The sequence below is a fragment of the Falco cherrug genome, chromosome 1 (assembly GCF_023634085.1).
Source record: "Falco cherrug isolate bFalChe1 chromosome 1, bFalChe1.pri, whole genome shotgun sequence".
Taxonomy (NCBI): domain Eukaryota; kingdom Metazoa; phylum Chordata; class Aves; order Falconiformes; family Falconidae; genus Falco; species Falco cherrug.
In genome coordinates, this window is record NC_073697.1 from 52,826,201 (window position 1) to 52,844,606 (window position 18,406).

The 18,406-nt window shown below is 37.3% G+C and overlaps 1 protein-coding gene across 2 annotated transcripts in view; it reads right to left on the reverse strand.

Moving 5' to 3' along the window:
* The window catches only part of SLC2A9 (solute carrier family 2 member 9), a 105,529-nt gene that overhangs the window by 16,604 nt on the left and 70,519 nt on the right, over window positions 1–18,406 (reverse strand). For both annotated transcript variants that reach the window (XM_027814047.2, XM_055724019.1), the window contains one exon: window positions 4,809–4,936. In XM_027814047.2, the coding sequence (XP_027669848.1) occupies window positions 4,809–4,936 (128 nt within the window). The remainder of the gene's footprint in view (window positions 1–4,808; window positions 4,937–18,406) is intronic.

Below are 18,406 nucleotides of genomic sequence, written 5' to 3' on the forward strand. Positions count from 1 at the left end.
AATGTCTCTACTTCACTACTACAAATATTTTGTATCTCATACGTGCACAAAGTTCACAAAATTCACAAGAATTCACAAAAATTATACAAGAACTTAAAATGGTCCTACTTTGATTTTGCTTTTCTTCAATGCATCTAATCGTACAATCTCCCTTGTCCCTGCCGATGGCAGGGGAGTTAGAACTAGATGGTCATTAAGCTCCCTTCCAACCCAACTCATTCTATTATTCTATAATCAGCAGTATCTGATCATTTTGTCAGAAAAGGAAGATTATACAGTTAGGTGTATATATGTCCCATAGACTCATCTGTCCCATAGACTCTTCCCGATTAATTTTTTAGATCTAGTTTTACAGAGGGAGAGTAGAACATGCACCTGTTAACATCCAGAAAGCATGTATTTGTCAAGACAGAGTGAAACATTTGTTGCAATTTACCCTATCAAATACAATGATGAGTGACAGGAAGTTTCAATTTCTTTTCCAACTTTTTTGCCAGTTTTATTCTAACTCAGGCTTGACAGTGAATAATATTCAATGTTTAAAACTGAGATAAAAAGTATTCTCAGAAAACAGCCAAACTCTTGTTGAATTTTAGCTACAATCAGTTTTGATTATTGACTCATCTGAATTTAAATAGAGACTAATATAGAAGTAAGTAAATCCTTGAGGCTTCTAAGACACAACTGGACAAGGTCCTAAGAAACTTGGTCTCATCACACAGCCGACCCTCTCTGAGCAAGAGGCTGGACCAGGCACTCCCTGGGGCCCCTTCCAGCAGGAATGATTCCATGATTAAACCCATGATTGCCCAAAACTTTCGCTCCTAAGACTTCCTTGGTTTGTTATGTCTGCTCACTTGAGTCATAAAGTATTACCCCTATTCCTGACAGATGACATGAATAAATGATGGAATGATTTGTTGTGGGTGACTACAGAAACTCACTCTCAATATGCTTTCTGAACACACAAAAAATAAAGGGAAGTTGATTACTCACAGGTTGCAGACTGAGCATAAACTCTCTTCAAGTACGAGCAAACACTTGGAGGCTACTTTGTAACACTCCATTTGCTCAAAGTGTTCCAGCTAGCTTAGCACTTCCTGAGACAGACACCACACAAAGAATCTGTTTTATAGTCACAGAAGCTAAACCATTAGGAAACACAAGTTATGCTAGGATCATGGAGAAGATAATTAATCCTCTGAGCTTGTCATTCACATGTTGAGATCTCTTGATATCATAACGCAACCACAAGCCATTTCCATCAATGCATACTATTTTAAAATGAGTAGGTGGACTTTAACAGTAGGGACAACACCCAACACTTTTTCTCGAGAAAACAGACAACAAACCTGTCTCTGAGGGAATTTCAAACCACATCCATGTTCCCACTGCAAGCTCAACTGTGACACAACTTAACATGCTTGGGTGATCTGTACACAAGTTGTCCGTGATGGAAATGATTATTTTAGATCTCAAGAAACTGCATTATTTGGAGCATCACTCAAGGTGACGTTTGACATTTCACAAGGTCAAGCTCTATGTTAAACACAAGTCTGAAAGGCCTTCAGACCTCCACCCAGATGTTTTATAATTTCTTTGTATGTTCCAAGATCACAGGCAAGAATGCTTCTTCAATTATTCTATTTCGCACTAAAAAAAAATTTTAAGAAGGCACATTTTTTGACACCTACTATTGGACACCTCTTAGTAACACAATATCAAATGTATTTGTGAATTCAATATAGTATCAGCTATCATTTTAATCTTAGTTCAGATCCTTTGCAAAACAAATTTCTCTTCTCAAATAGGTAGTGATAAGGGCTGGAACAGTAGCCATAATTAAATTTTCTTTAAATTTGTCAAAAATTGATTTGCATACTAGCTTTTCAATCTCATCCATAAATTTTAATGTATGACTCAAGCCAGTGTTCTATTATACATACCTACAGATGGTTGAGGGAAGAAAAGCTAGGCATCTAAGCTAGTTAATTGGTGACATTTGGAGAACTAAGTACTGCTTGATTTTTTGAGTAACTCTAAACTTAACATATTTGTTTCCCAAATGTTTGGGATAATTTTGTAGAAGCACACCAATGATCAAAAAAGTGGTTGCTGTTTCTCCACCAATCAGGCTACTATTTAAATACACAGAAGGGATTATACATTTGTTCTGTGAAGGCACTTAAAAGATTTTTTCCTGTTTTAGACTTACAAAAATGAGCTAAGAAGAGGGTATTGCTTTTCTGTAAAGAAACAGGTGACTCACAAGCTGAAAGAGGAGATGTGATAGTTCTGATCTTGTGAAAAAGCTTTAAAAATCAAAGTCAGAGTAACACTGCTTTCATCTTTAGGTGCAAACTCCAAGTCTTTTCCCTTTATTACTTTTTAAAGAAGAAAAAACTCAAAACCTCTGCAAGGTGGAAATGTAATTTACCTTCATTAAACCTGAACTGGTAACACAATGGGAAATTTTTATGACACAACATGATAAATTCCCCAAGGCTACAGCAAACTTCATATGGATGTGTACTAAATCACTCAAAAAGCTTTAATATGCATATGAAAAGTTAGAGAATGTAGTTTGCCTTTTAATTTGAATTTATTGAGGGCCTTTTTAAACACTTCCCACCAGGTAATCTGTCAGGTAGGATTAGCAGGACAAGAAGGGAGATCCCTGAGTTGCATGAATTCATATCTGATGGACAGCCAGAGCTCAGGTAAATCTGTTTTGTGCAGGAGACAGAAACTGCAGTTTTGGAGATTATTCCTTAAATGTCGCTGGATGATTTAAAAACATAATAAATAAAAGTATTCTGATTATATGCCCCTAGATTTGAGACCTCATTCCCTGTCACCTGCCACAGAGGCAGGGCGTGGGACTGCTAGTGCCTGGCCAGCCAGGGTGGAAGTTGATGTCTCATACTGTCTAAAGTCAGTCCCCATCCTCTTGGAGAAACAGGTATTAAACCACATGGGAGCATCCACTTGCTGGACAAGCTTGTGGCTGCTTCCTGGACCAGACTGATGCTGATGACAAAGGACAGATTTTCAAAAACACAAGGGAATTGTCTAATTCTTTCTATCATTTGGTAGATGTTCTAGTGACCTCTGCAGAAAAAGAATTATATCTCCACCTGCTTTTGAAAATCTCACTTTAAATGTCTAAGCTGGCAAGTCCTTTACTGTGAAGCTGGTCAAAAAAATTCATTGATTTCAGTAAGCACTAGAACAAGCTCTTAAGACTTCTAGCTCTGAGCAGTCTAATTGAAGTTCATGTTACAAGAGTGCAGAGTTTGGAAGGATGACAGTCTTTATACTCATGTTAGCTTAGAAGGTGATGCAAATAATCAAAACTATTAGAGACTTTTTCCTTTTAGAAGAAATTTTAAATTGTCAAACTTAGATCAAGAGTCAGACTTTATAAAGCTTTCAAGTTCTCCCATAAAGTATGTCATATAATTTATGAGATTTTATAATAATAAAATACATAATAACATAATAAAAAACAGTACTGTTTAATAAAAGCAGTTCTACTTGTCAAATGAAAATGAATATACAAAATCTTGCAATATGATATAATTTTATAGTATCTGCAAATATTCTTACTCATATAATATTGCAGTATCGTATAATTTTCAGCTATAGGAACGCACGAACAGCAGTAACACCTTGCCTGGTATTCAAATCTCTTACTCTGCATTGATTTGAAGAGTAAACCAAAATCTCTCTCCTGGGTGTGAGGACCTGCAAGTAACCTGGAGGGAGGCTTGCTCCCCGCTACGCCCTTCCCCTGCCAGTAGTATTTTCCCCTGTGCGTTTTAAAAAACTAATTAGGACTTCTTTGTTTTGTTTTGTAGTTGTAAGCTTCACTCTTAAAATATTATCAGTGGAACAGGATGGCTCTTTCGAAGAGTTTGGACATAGTCAGGGGACTGATCAGCTGTCCTTCAGCTCCTGAAACAGAGAATCAGCTCCTATGTGAGCTCCAGAGAGTGCTGACAGTCTTTGGGAGAGGTTCATGGTCAGGAAAAGGACCTCTCATTTTTGAATGAGAAACTCTTGAAGCTGTATGATGACATGCTGACAGTGATGAAGTGTTCTTAGGAATCAGATGGGGAAAATGCTGTTCTATATTGAACTTCAAATTTTATTTTAAATTATTTTTAAATTCAATTTTTTTTAATAACTTATCCTGTTAAAATACGAACACCAGTTGTCTCTTGATGAAACTGTCCTCCGTGTAACTAGTTCAGCCAAGGAAACAAAGCAATCCACTAAAAGTGAAGTCTGGGGAAGCTGAGACAGGAACAAATTCATCCATGCAGCAACTAGGCTGCAGCAAGAAGCAACCAACTGAAGAAGGTAAAAGCCTGACAGAAGAGATTGAAAAAAAGAAAGCCATGAAGCCAAACTTAGAGGGAGGGAGAATCAGAGACCATCTGTTCTCCAATGAGACTAATAAGGATTCTCAAAGTATAGTGTAAACCAGAAGATAGGTAGCCTAAAGGCTGAAGAAAAAGGCAGCGACAATCACCATCAGTAACCATGAATTCCAGACACAGATATCAGACTGCATTGCTAAAGCAATCCTGTGGGGAATTTGCCATAGAGGGTCAATTTTCTCTGAGACGTTCAAACAAGGAGACAAGTGGGTAGCACAACTGAAATGTATCACAAACATGATGGGAATTTCATCCACTTTAATAAAAAGACATTTAATATCATGTGAAAATTTTATTCAACCATCATATATCACACTATACCAACTATATCATAGTGTATCAACTATCAAGGACGCTGAGTACCTGAATGAAAGGGAAGAGCAGTCCGACTGCGAAGTTGGAGAGCCAATTCACTGTCCCAGCTATCATGAATGCGGCCGGCCTCTGCGACTGCTGGAAAAACTCTCCAGTGAGCACAAATGGAATGCCACCTGAAACAGAGTCCAACAAGTCAGTGGTTTTAGTAAACTTCCTCTGCCAAATAGCTGTTTCACTTACAGAGATGAACGTGCTCTGCGTTGCACACCTCAGTGACTAGCACTGCTCTACAGCTCTCTGCTCAGGTGCACGCAGGGACTTCTGAGCCAGTAAAATGTGATTTGTCAAAATCATACTTTAGAAAAATGACACTTCACTCTTTCACACCACTGCACCTCCTGTTTTACAACCTTTCAGTGATGGTAAGCAGATAATGGAGCACTGAATCCACACAACAGTTTCCAGAATACCATGTGACAAGTTGTTCATTAAAGATAAGAATGATTGTTTCTACTAAAACACTTGCAATTCTGAAAATTCAGCAGTACTCCAAAATACTTTTAGACTGTAACAGTTGGAAAGACAGCTCCAAAGAGATTAAACAGTTGGGTTTTTTTTAACTCTAGCCACTTTATTTCAGCAATGAAAAAGGCAAAACATTTGCTTCTCCATGAGCATACTTTTCATTGATGCTTATTTAAAACACTGCCTTACTAGATGTACTGCTGGCACTTCTGGCAAGGTCTATTTATCCCATCAGCCAAGGACTCTGACCTCCGTAATAACAAGCTCAGTTGAATACCACATTTGACACTCGTGTTTCCTTCCACTTAGGCAGTGGACTATTTTGTACAGCACTGGCATATTGCTGGTCTGACAGTAACCCCCGGGTAATAGCTGTCTAGTAGCTGAAAGTCTCTGTTTATGATCTTTGGCTTCCTGCATTCCAATAGGGTATTTCAACAAATATTTCTATTTTTATAGAATAAAACATGGATTGCATTTGCTGATTGGCTACATATTTCAGTTACTGTTGCACATCTATTTGCAGAATTATTTCACCACAGTTTGGAGAACTGCAAACCTAGTAACATCACTCAGGTCTTCAGTATTCTGGGCTACCAATTTCCACCACTAGGTCCTCATGTGTGCTGGTATTACCTGCCTCATCACTCAGCTTCGTAAACAAGATCCATGTACACACATACTATGCAAGTCCTTTCTCTGTTTTAAGCATTTTAACAAATTAGTGTGAACAATCAAAACCATATTAATAGCCACACTTCCTTTCAAAAACATCTGTAACAATCCTGATTGCCAAAATACATATAAATTAAGATAAAAACACCACCAAAGACTTATCCATCCGCCAGATCTTCTCCTTGCATGTTTTTGCTTGATCTATGTGCTTATCTTTTGTACTAGCCTTACCCTTGGACAGTTGTGAATATATCTCTGTGATGCAGTGCCATGTAGCCCCTTGTGTTCAATGGCACTGCACTTAAAACAGACACATCAGAAGCTGCCCTATGGCAGTATGAGATAGGAACTTGTAAACACATAAGAGGACATGCAGATGATGCATGGTATCAGATATACCTCCCTCCCAGATCCTTCAGATGCAGAGACCATGAATACATGCATAAAAGAAAGGCAACATGATGCAGAAAATGGCTATATATGTTAGTAGGCATCACTCTTCATCATCAGCTATTGGGACTTTTTGTGAGAACGCATCAGTAGCAAAGGCTTCAACTGAACTTTCTGTCCTAAAGACTGCCAGTTTAAGTCACACCAAAAGAAGTACAGGGTAAATACATTTATTTACTCCTACTTTATACATAGGAGACTGAGATACGGAGAGTTTAGACCATCCAAACCACAGCTTAGTATCTTTCTACAAGCCATATGTAGTATCTGAATTCTGTGACTAAAAAAAGTGACTGCTCCCAATAGCACTTTGAACATGCAGAATAAGCAGCTGAACACGCATAACTTAATGAAATTCAAGCAGCATGTGGTCTTTCAATCCTTAGTGGCCTCCACTGCCTATTCTACCATACGCTTGGGATTTGGGTTCAAACCCTAAGGTATGGCAGGCAAAACAACAATCACAACTGTTCTGTCAGCATCTGTTTTAGGTCTCAAAAGCCATGCAAGGCAGTGGCTTGCCAGGGCACTTACGCCTTGGAGAAAGGAACTGAAGGACTGGAAACACAGAAAACATGTAAGATAATTTATTTATGATCATTTATTCTGTCACACCTTTGCTGTAGGACAATCTACAGAGGTGTTGCTGTTCTTGTCAGTATAATGAAAAAATGCTGTTCGAGACCCATTTGGGAAAATACACATTGTACAAGAGAGGAAAAAAGCCAGAGGCAAAAACCAAAAAAAATCATAAAAATCCCAAAGAGTACAAAAGGACACAAACATATCAGAAAGCATAAATGTTATGGAAATTAAAATGCATGGGCACTATCCTGCAAAAAGGTTCCTTGAAATTCAAATGTAATTTCTAGATACATATTAATCATGACTGAAATTTATTATTAGTCATACTTGCCACAAAAGCTCTTCAATCTAATTTGAAAAAGAATCCATTAATCTAGTGATGGTAAAAATATTTTGCAAAGTCAAAAAAAACCCCAACAAACTAGCAGCTCCTTTGAGCTCTTTCAAACTTTCTCATGGCATGGGCAGGCATCCTCATAGCATCACAAAACAGAGAAAGTCAGTTTCTGTAGAGGGATGACTTAAGAGAAATTATATGGAGGAACAAAGGAGCCTGAAAAGCAATAGATGAGTTATGTGAAAGACAGGCCAGATCTAGAAACATGAGAAACCGAATTAAGCCAGATCATTGCTGTATATAGATATACGTCTGGAAAAGCAGAGAGTTGACCCTACTAGGATACAGAGCAGGGGATATGAATGCCTGCCAAGAGCTATATGACTGAAGAACACACTCCACAACTGAGTGAAGTGAAAAAGAGATTTAGGCAAACAAAGAAAAATGCAAAGCAACCAAACTGGGACAGTCCCCTACAAAATCATGAGGCCAGATGGGTCCATACTGCCCTGTGTTCAAACATTGATGCTTGGTAACAACAAAAGCAACAACAAAAGCAATCCAACCAAACTTCTGTATTTTCTGAAAGTCTTCACACTTTTTGTCATGGGTTTTGCAACTTTAATACATGTTTGAACGTGGGTGAAATAATTTCACCAAAAAGCTAACTGATATTCTTCCTCATGGGGGATGAACATGGCATTAGCACTTCCCCTGGAAGGCTTTCCACACAATTTGCAGTGAAACACCTTTATTTTAGCTCTGATCATAAAATAAAAAATGTATATTAGGATTTCCTGTAGGAGTTTTTCAAAAGTTAGCTTCTGAACATGAATTTAAAGAGGTAATGCATTGACCACAATAATTACAGTGATTCATTTCTAATTCTTCGTTCTTTTCAGCACTGCAGTGAACATAATAGAAGAAGCTCTTATACTGCAGTGTCATTAAAGACTGTTATAACTGTTACCATGATACATCTATTGGAAAATACAAATCTGTCATTGCAGGACTTGTATATCAATGAGCTGTTTAATGGAACTAGATTAAGCACACATGACACAATTAGACATGCAACAATGCTTCTATATCTCTGCATTTTATTAATTTCCTTTCATAATCAGGCCAGTTACACTTAGAAAAAAAGTCATGCACTGGTAAACATCCACAATCTCAATGCAATAGTCTTTTATGCATGAAATTGGAATGCTAGAACAGAAATTATATTCTTGGTATACATTCTACAGATTGTCAAATATAAATTTAAATTTGCACAAGTATCAATATTTTCTTATGAAAAATTAAGTCCACCTATTTACTATTTCGTTCAGTCAGCAGTTACAAGTAAATACTGCTGAACAGAAGTTACTTGATTCAGCGCAAAAATCTGAATATAGAAAACATAAAAAAGAAAGAAAAATACTGAGTTCCTCATTCTGGTTTTATCCAGTACCAAACTGGGAGTTGAACGTATGGCTATATATATGACTTATGAAATTAGAATGTTAAAAGAATAAATGCCCAATACAAATCAGGGAGATGTATCACACTGGTAAATCGCCTCAAAAGGCAATGGAAACTTTGTGCCCCGAGTACCACTAAAGAGAAGGAACTCTCCCTCAGCAGCAGCTCATCTTTCAATACAGGCTAAAGACAAACCTTTGTGTTCAGGCAGTGGCCCCACAGCCAGCCATAGGATTTGCAGCCCCACCAGGAGGACCACTTGTGGCCACACAGCCCTGTGGCCTCCTGCAAGACTCAGCACTCCAAATTCTGCCCATACAGGAGTTTTGGAATTTGGAAATCCTGAGAGCCCTGATTTGGTTTAGAGCTTCCAGACTTTCTAGCTCAATGCTTTGAAAAAAGTCTTCAAAGGGAGATGTTTTGAGAAAACAGACAAGCACTTTGCAACTTCGCTCTGTTTTGGAAAAAAAAAAAAGTCTGCAGCTCTAGACAAGATCAAGCAAAATAGCTTTTGACTGCAAAGCAGGGCATGTAGAGAAGATTGATATATCTTGATAGGGTTGGGAGATAAAGCGCTGTCTCAATGAAAAGCTTCAGTATTTGCAATTCAAGGGCTAAAAGATCTACAGGGCAGCTGTGGAAGAGAAGCAATGGAAGTGAGACAAAGATTGTGGAAGAAAACTGCTGGAAAAACAATCCAACATTCTTCAGTGAGAGAGGAAAAGGCTGTTATTGTCTACAGATCTAAGCTATAGAAAAAAAACCCACAAACACAAAGAAAACACCAAGTTTCTTCCATCTCTACAGGTCTACAGACAGAATGAGAAGTTTGCAAAATACTTATCTCAGTCTTTAAAGAGGTGTTCCGTAACCTGTCAGATTATTTTACCTTGTTCATCGTATTTGATAGAATAATACCCCACCAAATAGCATTACATAGTAAGATACAATGGCTATATTGCCCAGCTAATTCTTTTGGGAGAACTGGGAGCAGAACATGTGATAGGGGTGTACTGAGTCACAACTTCATGCTACAGACTCTCCTGTCTGTCTCCAGCTATTCTCCATGGGAGAACTGTTTATCTCATCTACTGCAGACTGAGTAAAACAGGCACTTTGCTTGTATAAAATGGTATAGTTCATTAACCACGTTAATTTGTACCATGTGGAGAGCATGTCATTTCTGCCTTAGATTAAAGGCCACTCAACTGAATAAACAACATTTAAAGCAAAGTCAGGCTACAGCAAACCAAAACTGCAAACCATACCACTAAATTAGAAAATATAAATAACACAAAACCTGGCAAAACCCCAAGAATATATTAATTAGTACCTATAGTTATTAACAGTCTAGTTTTTAATACAGTATTGTGTGGAAGGGTTTTTTGCATTGATTAACTGACCTTTGATGCCTATAGCATCTATAAAACCTGTTACTCTAACAGTATATAGAAAGCCAGTTCTGGAGGTATTCTGGACTTAGTTGGTGCAAGGTAACCCACATTATTCAGGGTAAATAAATAAACTAAGCAACGGTGAAGAAAAACAAAAATTTATATGCTCTGTTGCAGTATCATTAGTTAAAATGTTAATTCTTTGTTCTCAGCTAATTTACACTAAAATGGTTGACATACAACAACAAGGCTATTAACTAAAATATAATAAACCACACAATATTCATTCTATGTCCACTTAGGTAACTATTTCTAAAGCAGATATTCCATGTGATTTTGTAATGCAAAAGACATAAGAATACCCTTATCCAAACCATCTAATAATTTCCTCTTCAGTGAAATTCTCTCCCTCTTGAATAATAATTAGTGCATTTTCCTGTAATTTTAGTTCCATAAGGCAGTGCTTCCAAGCAGAATTTTATGATCAGTCATTTTACTGACTGAATATTTTTTCTCTGAATTTTCTCTGAAAGTTTTTTTAATGAAGTCAAAATACTTACTATGTAACTGAGGAACCCAAATAATTTCAGTACTTTTAAGATATTCCTTACATGAATTACAATAATTTCTTTTAAATACAGCTGTTTCCTGGAAGCCTGAGTAATATCTTCCATTTTTAATAGCTTTTCCTTTGCTTTCTTTATTGTAATAGAAACCAGCAGTCCAAACCTAGGCTATTCTGCCAGCTACTTTAGAAATCCAATACATCTTTTTTTGGTGTTTTCACTTGCAATCTGGTGGGCATTTTGTAATTTTTTTTGTTATTGTTCTTTGATTTTTTTTTGTGTTAGCTTTTTTTTTTTTTTTGGTAAAAACTGAACATCATAATTAAATTTCTACTATGTTATCTGGCAATATTTCTTTTTTCTTCACCATTATAATTCTGCATAACGACTGAAGAATAAAATACAATTAAAAATACATTAAACTTCTGACTACATTTAAATAGCCTTTTAAACATTTCTGCTATATTTTCAGACTCACTTTATCATCAGTACCCTATTTATAGCCTGACTTTCTGTTCTTCTACTTGAACGTGAAGAAAACATTTCTTTACTGAGCTATGACTAAGAGTCTTTATAACTAATTTATAATTATTCTCAGTAACAATGATGATCAGACACTGATTAACATCTGTTCTGTTAATATTACATTAGTGAAAACAAGTACCTCAATGATGAGATCAATGATGAGAAAGTTTTTACTTTAATAAAAGCACAGAAGTGTCCCTTACATTTTCATCCACTATACAGATGGCAGTATCATGGAAATACCTGAACTAAAAACTCAAAAAGTGTGTTCAGTCCTAGGTAAGTGAAATATTCATACAGTTATATCACTATGACAGGACTGAAAGCAGGAAAAAAACCAACCCCTTTCTAGTCCAGGCTTATTACTTCTACAATAATCTACATTACCACTTCTATAATAATCTACAGAAAGAACTATAAAGTCATCAGACATGATCTCCCTGTCAGGAATTCACGTTGACAGCCCATTAGCACAGAATGCTGCTGGTTGTGAACTTATGCAAGCTAAAACAGTCTTGAAAACTCAGTGTGGCATGCCAGGCTTTCCCCACAAATATTTTAAAAAACAAATTAATCATAGTAGCAGTGCACAATTATGTTATTGTATAGCTGCATTCATCCTGAAGCACACCAAGAGTAAAAACAGTGCACCAAATTTTCGGAGAGCCTGGGACAGAAGAGTCTCTTTCTGACCTCCTTCTCCTGTTTAAGATGGGTAACAGACCACGTCTTCAATGTTTATGGTTTCTGGTAACTGTTGAAGTCTTTAGGACATGAGGGTTCAAGTGTCAGTAATTAAAGACTTTGGCTGCTGCTCCAGGATGGTAGACAGGGTATGGAGAGCAGTAGATGTAGAACTAATGAATGTAGGCCAATAAAAATACTTTATCTTCCTTACTGTGTCCAATAGCTAAAATGGACAGAGCAAACAGCAATATCTGTTTGCTAGCAAACAGAAAAGAAAATGAAGAGCATGCCAGAAGGTGCCCTTTGACTAGAATTACCAGCTTTAAGACAGACGGTAACAGTTTTGCTGCAATGAAAGATATAAACCCTATTTCTGATGAAACTCAGAAAAAAGTCGCCAAAGCCGTAACTGAGTGTTCCTAAAAAAAGTGAAGTTTTCGGAGTACGTCAGATAACAACTGAAGATTCAAAAGAAACAACTGCCTAATTGGCTGAACTAACACCATCAGGCTACCCTTGTTCATGCAGTTGTCCTTCTGATCTGTTTTTTCCCATGAAAGTCTCCTACTGTTGTTTATTTAGCTTTCTACATACTAGACTGGCTAACAAGAAACACTGTCTAGACCCTAAAGCAACTTCCATTGCAACGTAAAACTAGTAAACATCTGCATTTACATGCTAGCCATGCAGCTTAGCCAAAAATAGATGAGATGAGCTTAGAAAACTTTTCTTTGCCCTGCACTGTGCCTGGGCACAAGGAAAATAAAGTATTTTTATTGTCTTACATTCATTAGTTCTGCATCTACTGTTCTATATATTTAGTAGTTTGCACTTTCCTAAGTATAAATATTTCATATTAATTGACAGAAGAAACAGTATATTTTTTAACTGGGCTTTCTATATCTAGTCCCCATTAATCTGAATAATGTACCTAAGTCACTTACACAGCTTTGGAATAAATCTTTTTTCCACGGTTACATGAAGCTCTAAAATACCTCGGTGCATTTTTCCAGCAGTAGATGTCTTAAGTGTTGGAGTTGTGAGCCATCAGCAAATAATTAATAATCATTCAGGAAAACACACTAGTTCAGGTAAGAGGAGTGCTCTCAAGTGTCAAAGCATTCACATTTTGAAAGCTTCAATTAAGATAATTTGTAAAATCTATTTTCAAAAATATAGTTTGTAAGTTTTCCTGCTGCTAAGAACCCCATGTGTCATCTCCAGCAGTTCCTTTACCCAGCATATACACAGTCACCTACCAGGTACTAGGGGTTCTTTTTTCTTCAGAACTTCTGTAACAGAACTGTTAAAAGCTACACATTTACTCTATGCTGCTCTACAAAGAGGTGTATTCAAACAAAACATAAACCAGGCATTAATCCCAAAGTATATGCTGAATTACACTGTATTTAATATTTTCAAGGGGTACATTATCTCCCCGCCCCCCCCCCCCCCAAAAAAAAAAAAAGAAGCATGGTGTGAAGGCATGGCCAGATTAAAAGCAATTCTAGTTTTATTTCTTAACAGCCCCAAACCTCAGTTTGTTCACTGAGAGGCAACCAAAAGAGAAATTTTCATGGGATGCCTTTAAACTTCCCATACTTTCATCTCCTTGACTTAGTAGAAGTAGTTGAAAATACTCCTACCCCCAAGTGTAGGTAGGAGCTATTTCCATTGCTAAAGAAACCCAGAAAAGGAAAATCGGATCTCCTGTGGCTGTGCTTCACAGCCCACACAGTAAAAAGGAATGGCATTAATATGGCAGGCCGTGATGGCTGCCAGCTGGGAGGGTAAAATGCCAACCCTAAGGCTACTGGTGTTGGATGGATGGCTGTCTGCAGCAACAGAGTGGCACAGTGGGGCAGGGGATAGGGCACAGATCCCTCAGCAAATCTTTAACTGACACTGGTATGTATTGCATAATAATTACACATCTCCAGGTTACTATGAGTTCCTGAACTGAGCTGTAACTCACAGTTGGAATATGTATCTGCTTTTAGTGCAGCATGTTTTAAATCTACTGTTTTGCCCACAAAAGCCTTACAACTATCAACAGACCAAAACTTCTCTTAAATACCCGGGAAAACTAAAGGTTATTTCTGTACAAATACTCTCTGTATCTGATGCAGGAGCTATCTGACATTATCAAAAGATGCTTATCTGCTGAAAAGACTGTAAAGGCTCCTAGTTTATAGAATAAAAGAAATCTTGAAAAATTAACCTAAACTGTCAAGTTTACCACTTTTTAATTCAATATACAGCAACATGGCTTTATTTGTTTCTTTATAACATCATACACTTTTCTAGTACAAAGAGAAGGGGTTTTTTTCCACTCAGGCAAGCTCCAAACTCTTTCTCAAGAAGGACTAAAAGAATGCTTCTGTGAGAGACCATGAGTATTAGAAATTCTTACATTTCACTCTAACTGGAAAAGCTAAAACATCACACAAAGCTCCTCTAAGTGCCCGTTTCAGGCAATAATACTGATGCTGCTTTTCATTTCAGTACTTTTATGTCTACATGTGTGCTATCACACCTTTGTGTTTCACATCCAAGAGATTTTTTTTCTTCCCTGATGGCATTTCAGATTGAACAAACCTCATGACTTTCAAAGTGACCCTTTTATCACAACCACTCTGCTGTCAACACAGCTGCACACTGGCATTCAGAGTAAGAGCACAGACTGATTTAAACTTTAAATACCAAAATATCTTTGATACACCTCGGGGCAGAGCAATGATATACTCTGAGTTTTCTTTTGTTTACTTCATAATGTCAATTTAACACATGCTGAATATTACACCATCATGTTTCTATTGTATCAGTATTCAGGAAAGACTTCACTCACAGTCCATAAACATGACAAGGTATTATAAAACTCAATTATAAGACAAAACTCTCAATAAAGAGACAAAAAGAGAAACATTTTTCTGAAATGGTCTGATCTGTCAATGTTTCTTAACTGTGTCTGAAAATGCAACTGCTATGAAACGCAACAGTCAAAAAATTAAGATCTCACTACCATAAAGTTAACTATTTATTTCAAAATCCATCAGTGTGTGCATTTTATTGATTACCCTTTTCTGTGATGAGAGTGTGACTGGAAACATAGCACTGATCTGATTTTGTCATCCTTATGCATACTGGAAAGAAACTTATTTTTAAAGTAGGAATTGAAGCAAAATCGCACAGATTAAGGTTTGATCCTATTCACACTAAATTCAGCTTTACACAAACACCACTGAAGTCAGCAGGACTTCTGAAGGGAAGTGCTACTCATCCACAGAAATACCTACAGGATTTAGGACCCGAATGATTATAGGACCCAAATGATTACTTCTAAGATGTTACACAGCATAAGACAGAAAAGTCAGATGCCTTGAAGCCACGGCATAAGGATTAACCAGAGACTTCTGCTTTCTTCTCACCATTAGCACCACTGATTTAAAAATAGCAGCTATTGATGTAAATTGAGTCAGGGGCTGCACACTCCATGTAATGACCAGCTAGAAAATCCTCTGTAAGAACATGCTCATCTTTGTAGACACGTGGGCTTTCTGACAAATGGAAGCAAAGAAAGACTTCATATAGAGAATCAAACATCTCAGTGATAGAGGAAGAACACAGGACTTGAAGATAAAGAAACCGAGGATCAGATTAGATCATCTGGTTGAAATCCAATCCTCAGCTATTTCAGGAAGCATTTGATTTATAAAACATGTTTATTTTGTTTCTTCTTTTGCTCTTTCCATTAAGAAGCTGATACAGAACTCAGCTCCTGTAGTGGCCAGGAGTTTTCTTCCAATTTCTAGCCCAAGTTTATTCATGGCTAGCTAGCACCTAAGTTTGAGTCTTTGTTATTATTTTCTGCAGCAACATTTACCTTCAGCTTATTCTCCTTTTCAGTGTTATTTTCCCTTTTGCCCATGTATTTAAAAACAGAAATCATATTTTCAGGTTTTTTGGTTAGAAACTAAAAAATTATTCTGTATCTTTTAACATAAAAATCTGTTTTCTTCACCTTCTCTCAGCCTTCCTATGCAAACTGCTGCATGAGCAGTTTTGTGCTCCAACATTCAGTTCCAAGTCATCATCTCAAAAATGATGACATGACACATGACAACACAGTGAGCATTTTTCAAATTACAATACAGGCAATGCATGACAATACGATGCATTAGGTCTCTATGAAAATATGAAAAAGAACATGCATAAACAATTTTTCAAATTACTTAGATAAAATATAAACAGCTATGGAGAAGCCTTCCATGTGATAGTTACAGATACCATTCTTATATTCTCCCTTAGCTGACTGACATTTTCAGACATCCTTAAATCCTCACCCTGTTCCTGAGCTTCTTAGCCTCTTTTTCTCTCCAACTGCATGCAGTTACACACGGCCTATTATTAGAAATGGGGAAAATGTGAAAGATGAAGTGAGGTTTCAACAAAACCTTTCCTCTCAAACTTGAAGCGCCACCAAAATAACACAAATTTCCAGCACAAAAATGGCTTGATTTACTGTAATCAGGCAATGGATATAAAAGCAGCTCCTCAAATTTCTGGAACTTCCCCTAGTGTTACTGTTTGTTGTAACAAAAGATGTTTTTTTCCCTCCCAGAAGACTCCAAGGAACTTCTGGGGAATGTTTGATGGAAGGAGGAACACTACCACACACTTGCCTGTGCACACGTGTGGCTGACCTCTCTCCCAGCTATAGTGGTCGAAGGAAGGGCCATACACTCATGCTATACAAACACCTTTTACAGATCTTACTGTAACAATAGGGTCTTGAGTTGTTTCTATTTATTCCCAATGGTAAAATAAGCCCAGTGCTCCAGATCACTGTGTTTCCAGAGCCACCAAATTTGCGAAGATTTGATCTAAACAAGACAAGACTTTTTCAATTTCTGAAAGAAGGTAATAAAGGAAGGATTACTTCAAAGCCAGCAAAATTATTGAAACAGTCCACCGCCTCCCACCCTTTCACTTAGTTCAAGACTAGCATCATACATAACCTCCTTCACCATAGTTTCCTTCCCCTTCTCTGCAGCACTGCCTTATCTATTTATCAAAAGTGGATAGAAAGGTGCTGTACTTAAACAGACTATTCCTCTAAGGAAGAAATATCAATACCTCTCTTCAAACAAAGATAATACAGGGCAACGCTTTATGCCAAGTTTCCAAAGTTCTTAAGGTCTGACTGTATTTTCTCATGCTTATTTCCATTGGGAAGGTTATCTGGGAGTCCATACCAACATTGCTGTAATCCCAAATTAATCAGTTGATTGATTGTTTTCCTGGACCGTGTTCCACCATCTGGGGTGAATCTCTTGACACATGGCAGAAAAGCCATTCTCTGGTTCAGAAGATGAACATGTAATTGTTTTATACAAATTGGAAGAGCATCAAAACCAAAGACTGCAAGCCCCTCATCCCAAAATACATGACAGACTCCCCGACAAGTGGGGTCACATCCCTGCAGGCTAAAAAGGAAACTGGACTGCACACATTCTGGGTCAGCTGGTGTTGTTGCTTTTTGTTGTTGTTGTTTTGTTTTTAAAACTATTTGGCTACTAGATAAAAGGGCCAGTCTCCAGCAGCTTTGCAAAACTACGTTCAATCACCCAATGCACACACATACATATAGATATTTTTCAATTCACCCAGCAAAATAAAAAATCACTTGTTTGCACAGCAACTGTTGCAAAGGCACAATGGGTGAACTGGGAATTCAGGCAAACAGATAAAAGTAGGCAGAACCTACACATTTTTTGTTTTAGTCAGACCTTAGCGTGGTTTTCCAGAAAGAGCACAGCTCAACATGCCAGCGTTCAGTGTCCACAAAGAGGCAGCCACAAAGGTTTAGTTGATAAAGTGGGGATAACTGCTTTTAGCTTTTCCTTTTTCCTTAAATAATATCTAAGACAAAGTGAAAGAAGGAAGACTTTTTCACATGTACTTGACCCCATCTATCACAACGCAAATTCCCAAGGAACTGTGCATTATTTACCCACCCAGTAAAGGCATTGCAAATCAATGCATTTGCTCATGATGCTTAACCTGAACAGCACAAATGCTTTACAGAGATACTGAAAATGTTCTCTTACTATTTTTCTTTGATTTGTTTTCTCCATTAATTTTGGGGGTTTTTGCTTGTTGTCTACTTAAGAGCCAGAACCAATCCCCTCAGTCCTTTCTATTCACTTCAGCTGAAACGTATCTCATATTTATTTCAGGTCAAATGTATGACCAAGAAAAACATTTCCATGAAGCTTCTGCATTTTTCTTGAAGTACAACTGTAAAATTATTTACTAACATGTTCCCATAATCAAAAGTAATATTGGAAAGCAGTCTTTTTCTCTGCAACCAAATACCTTCATGTGTATAATTATCCCAATCGGCACAATGAAGCCACTGTCTGGAACAGCATG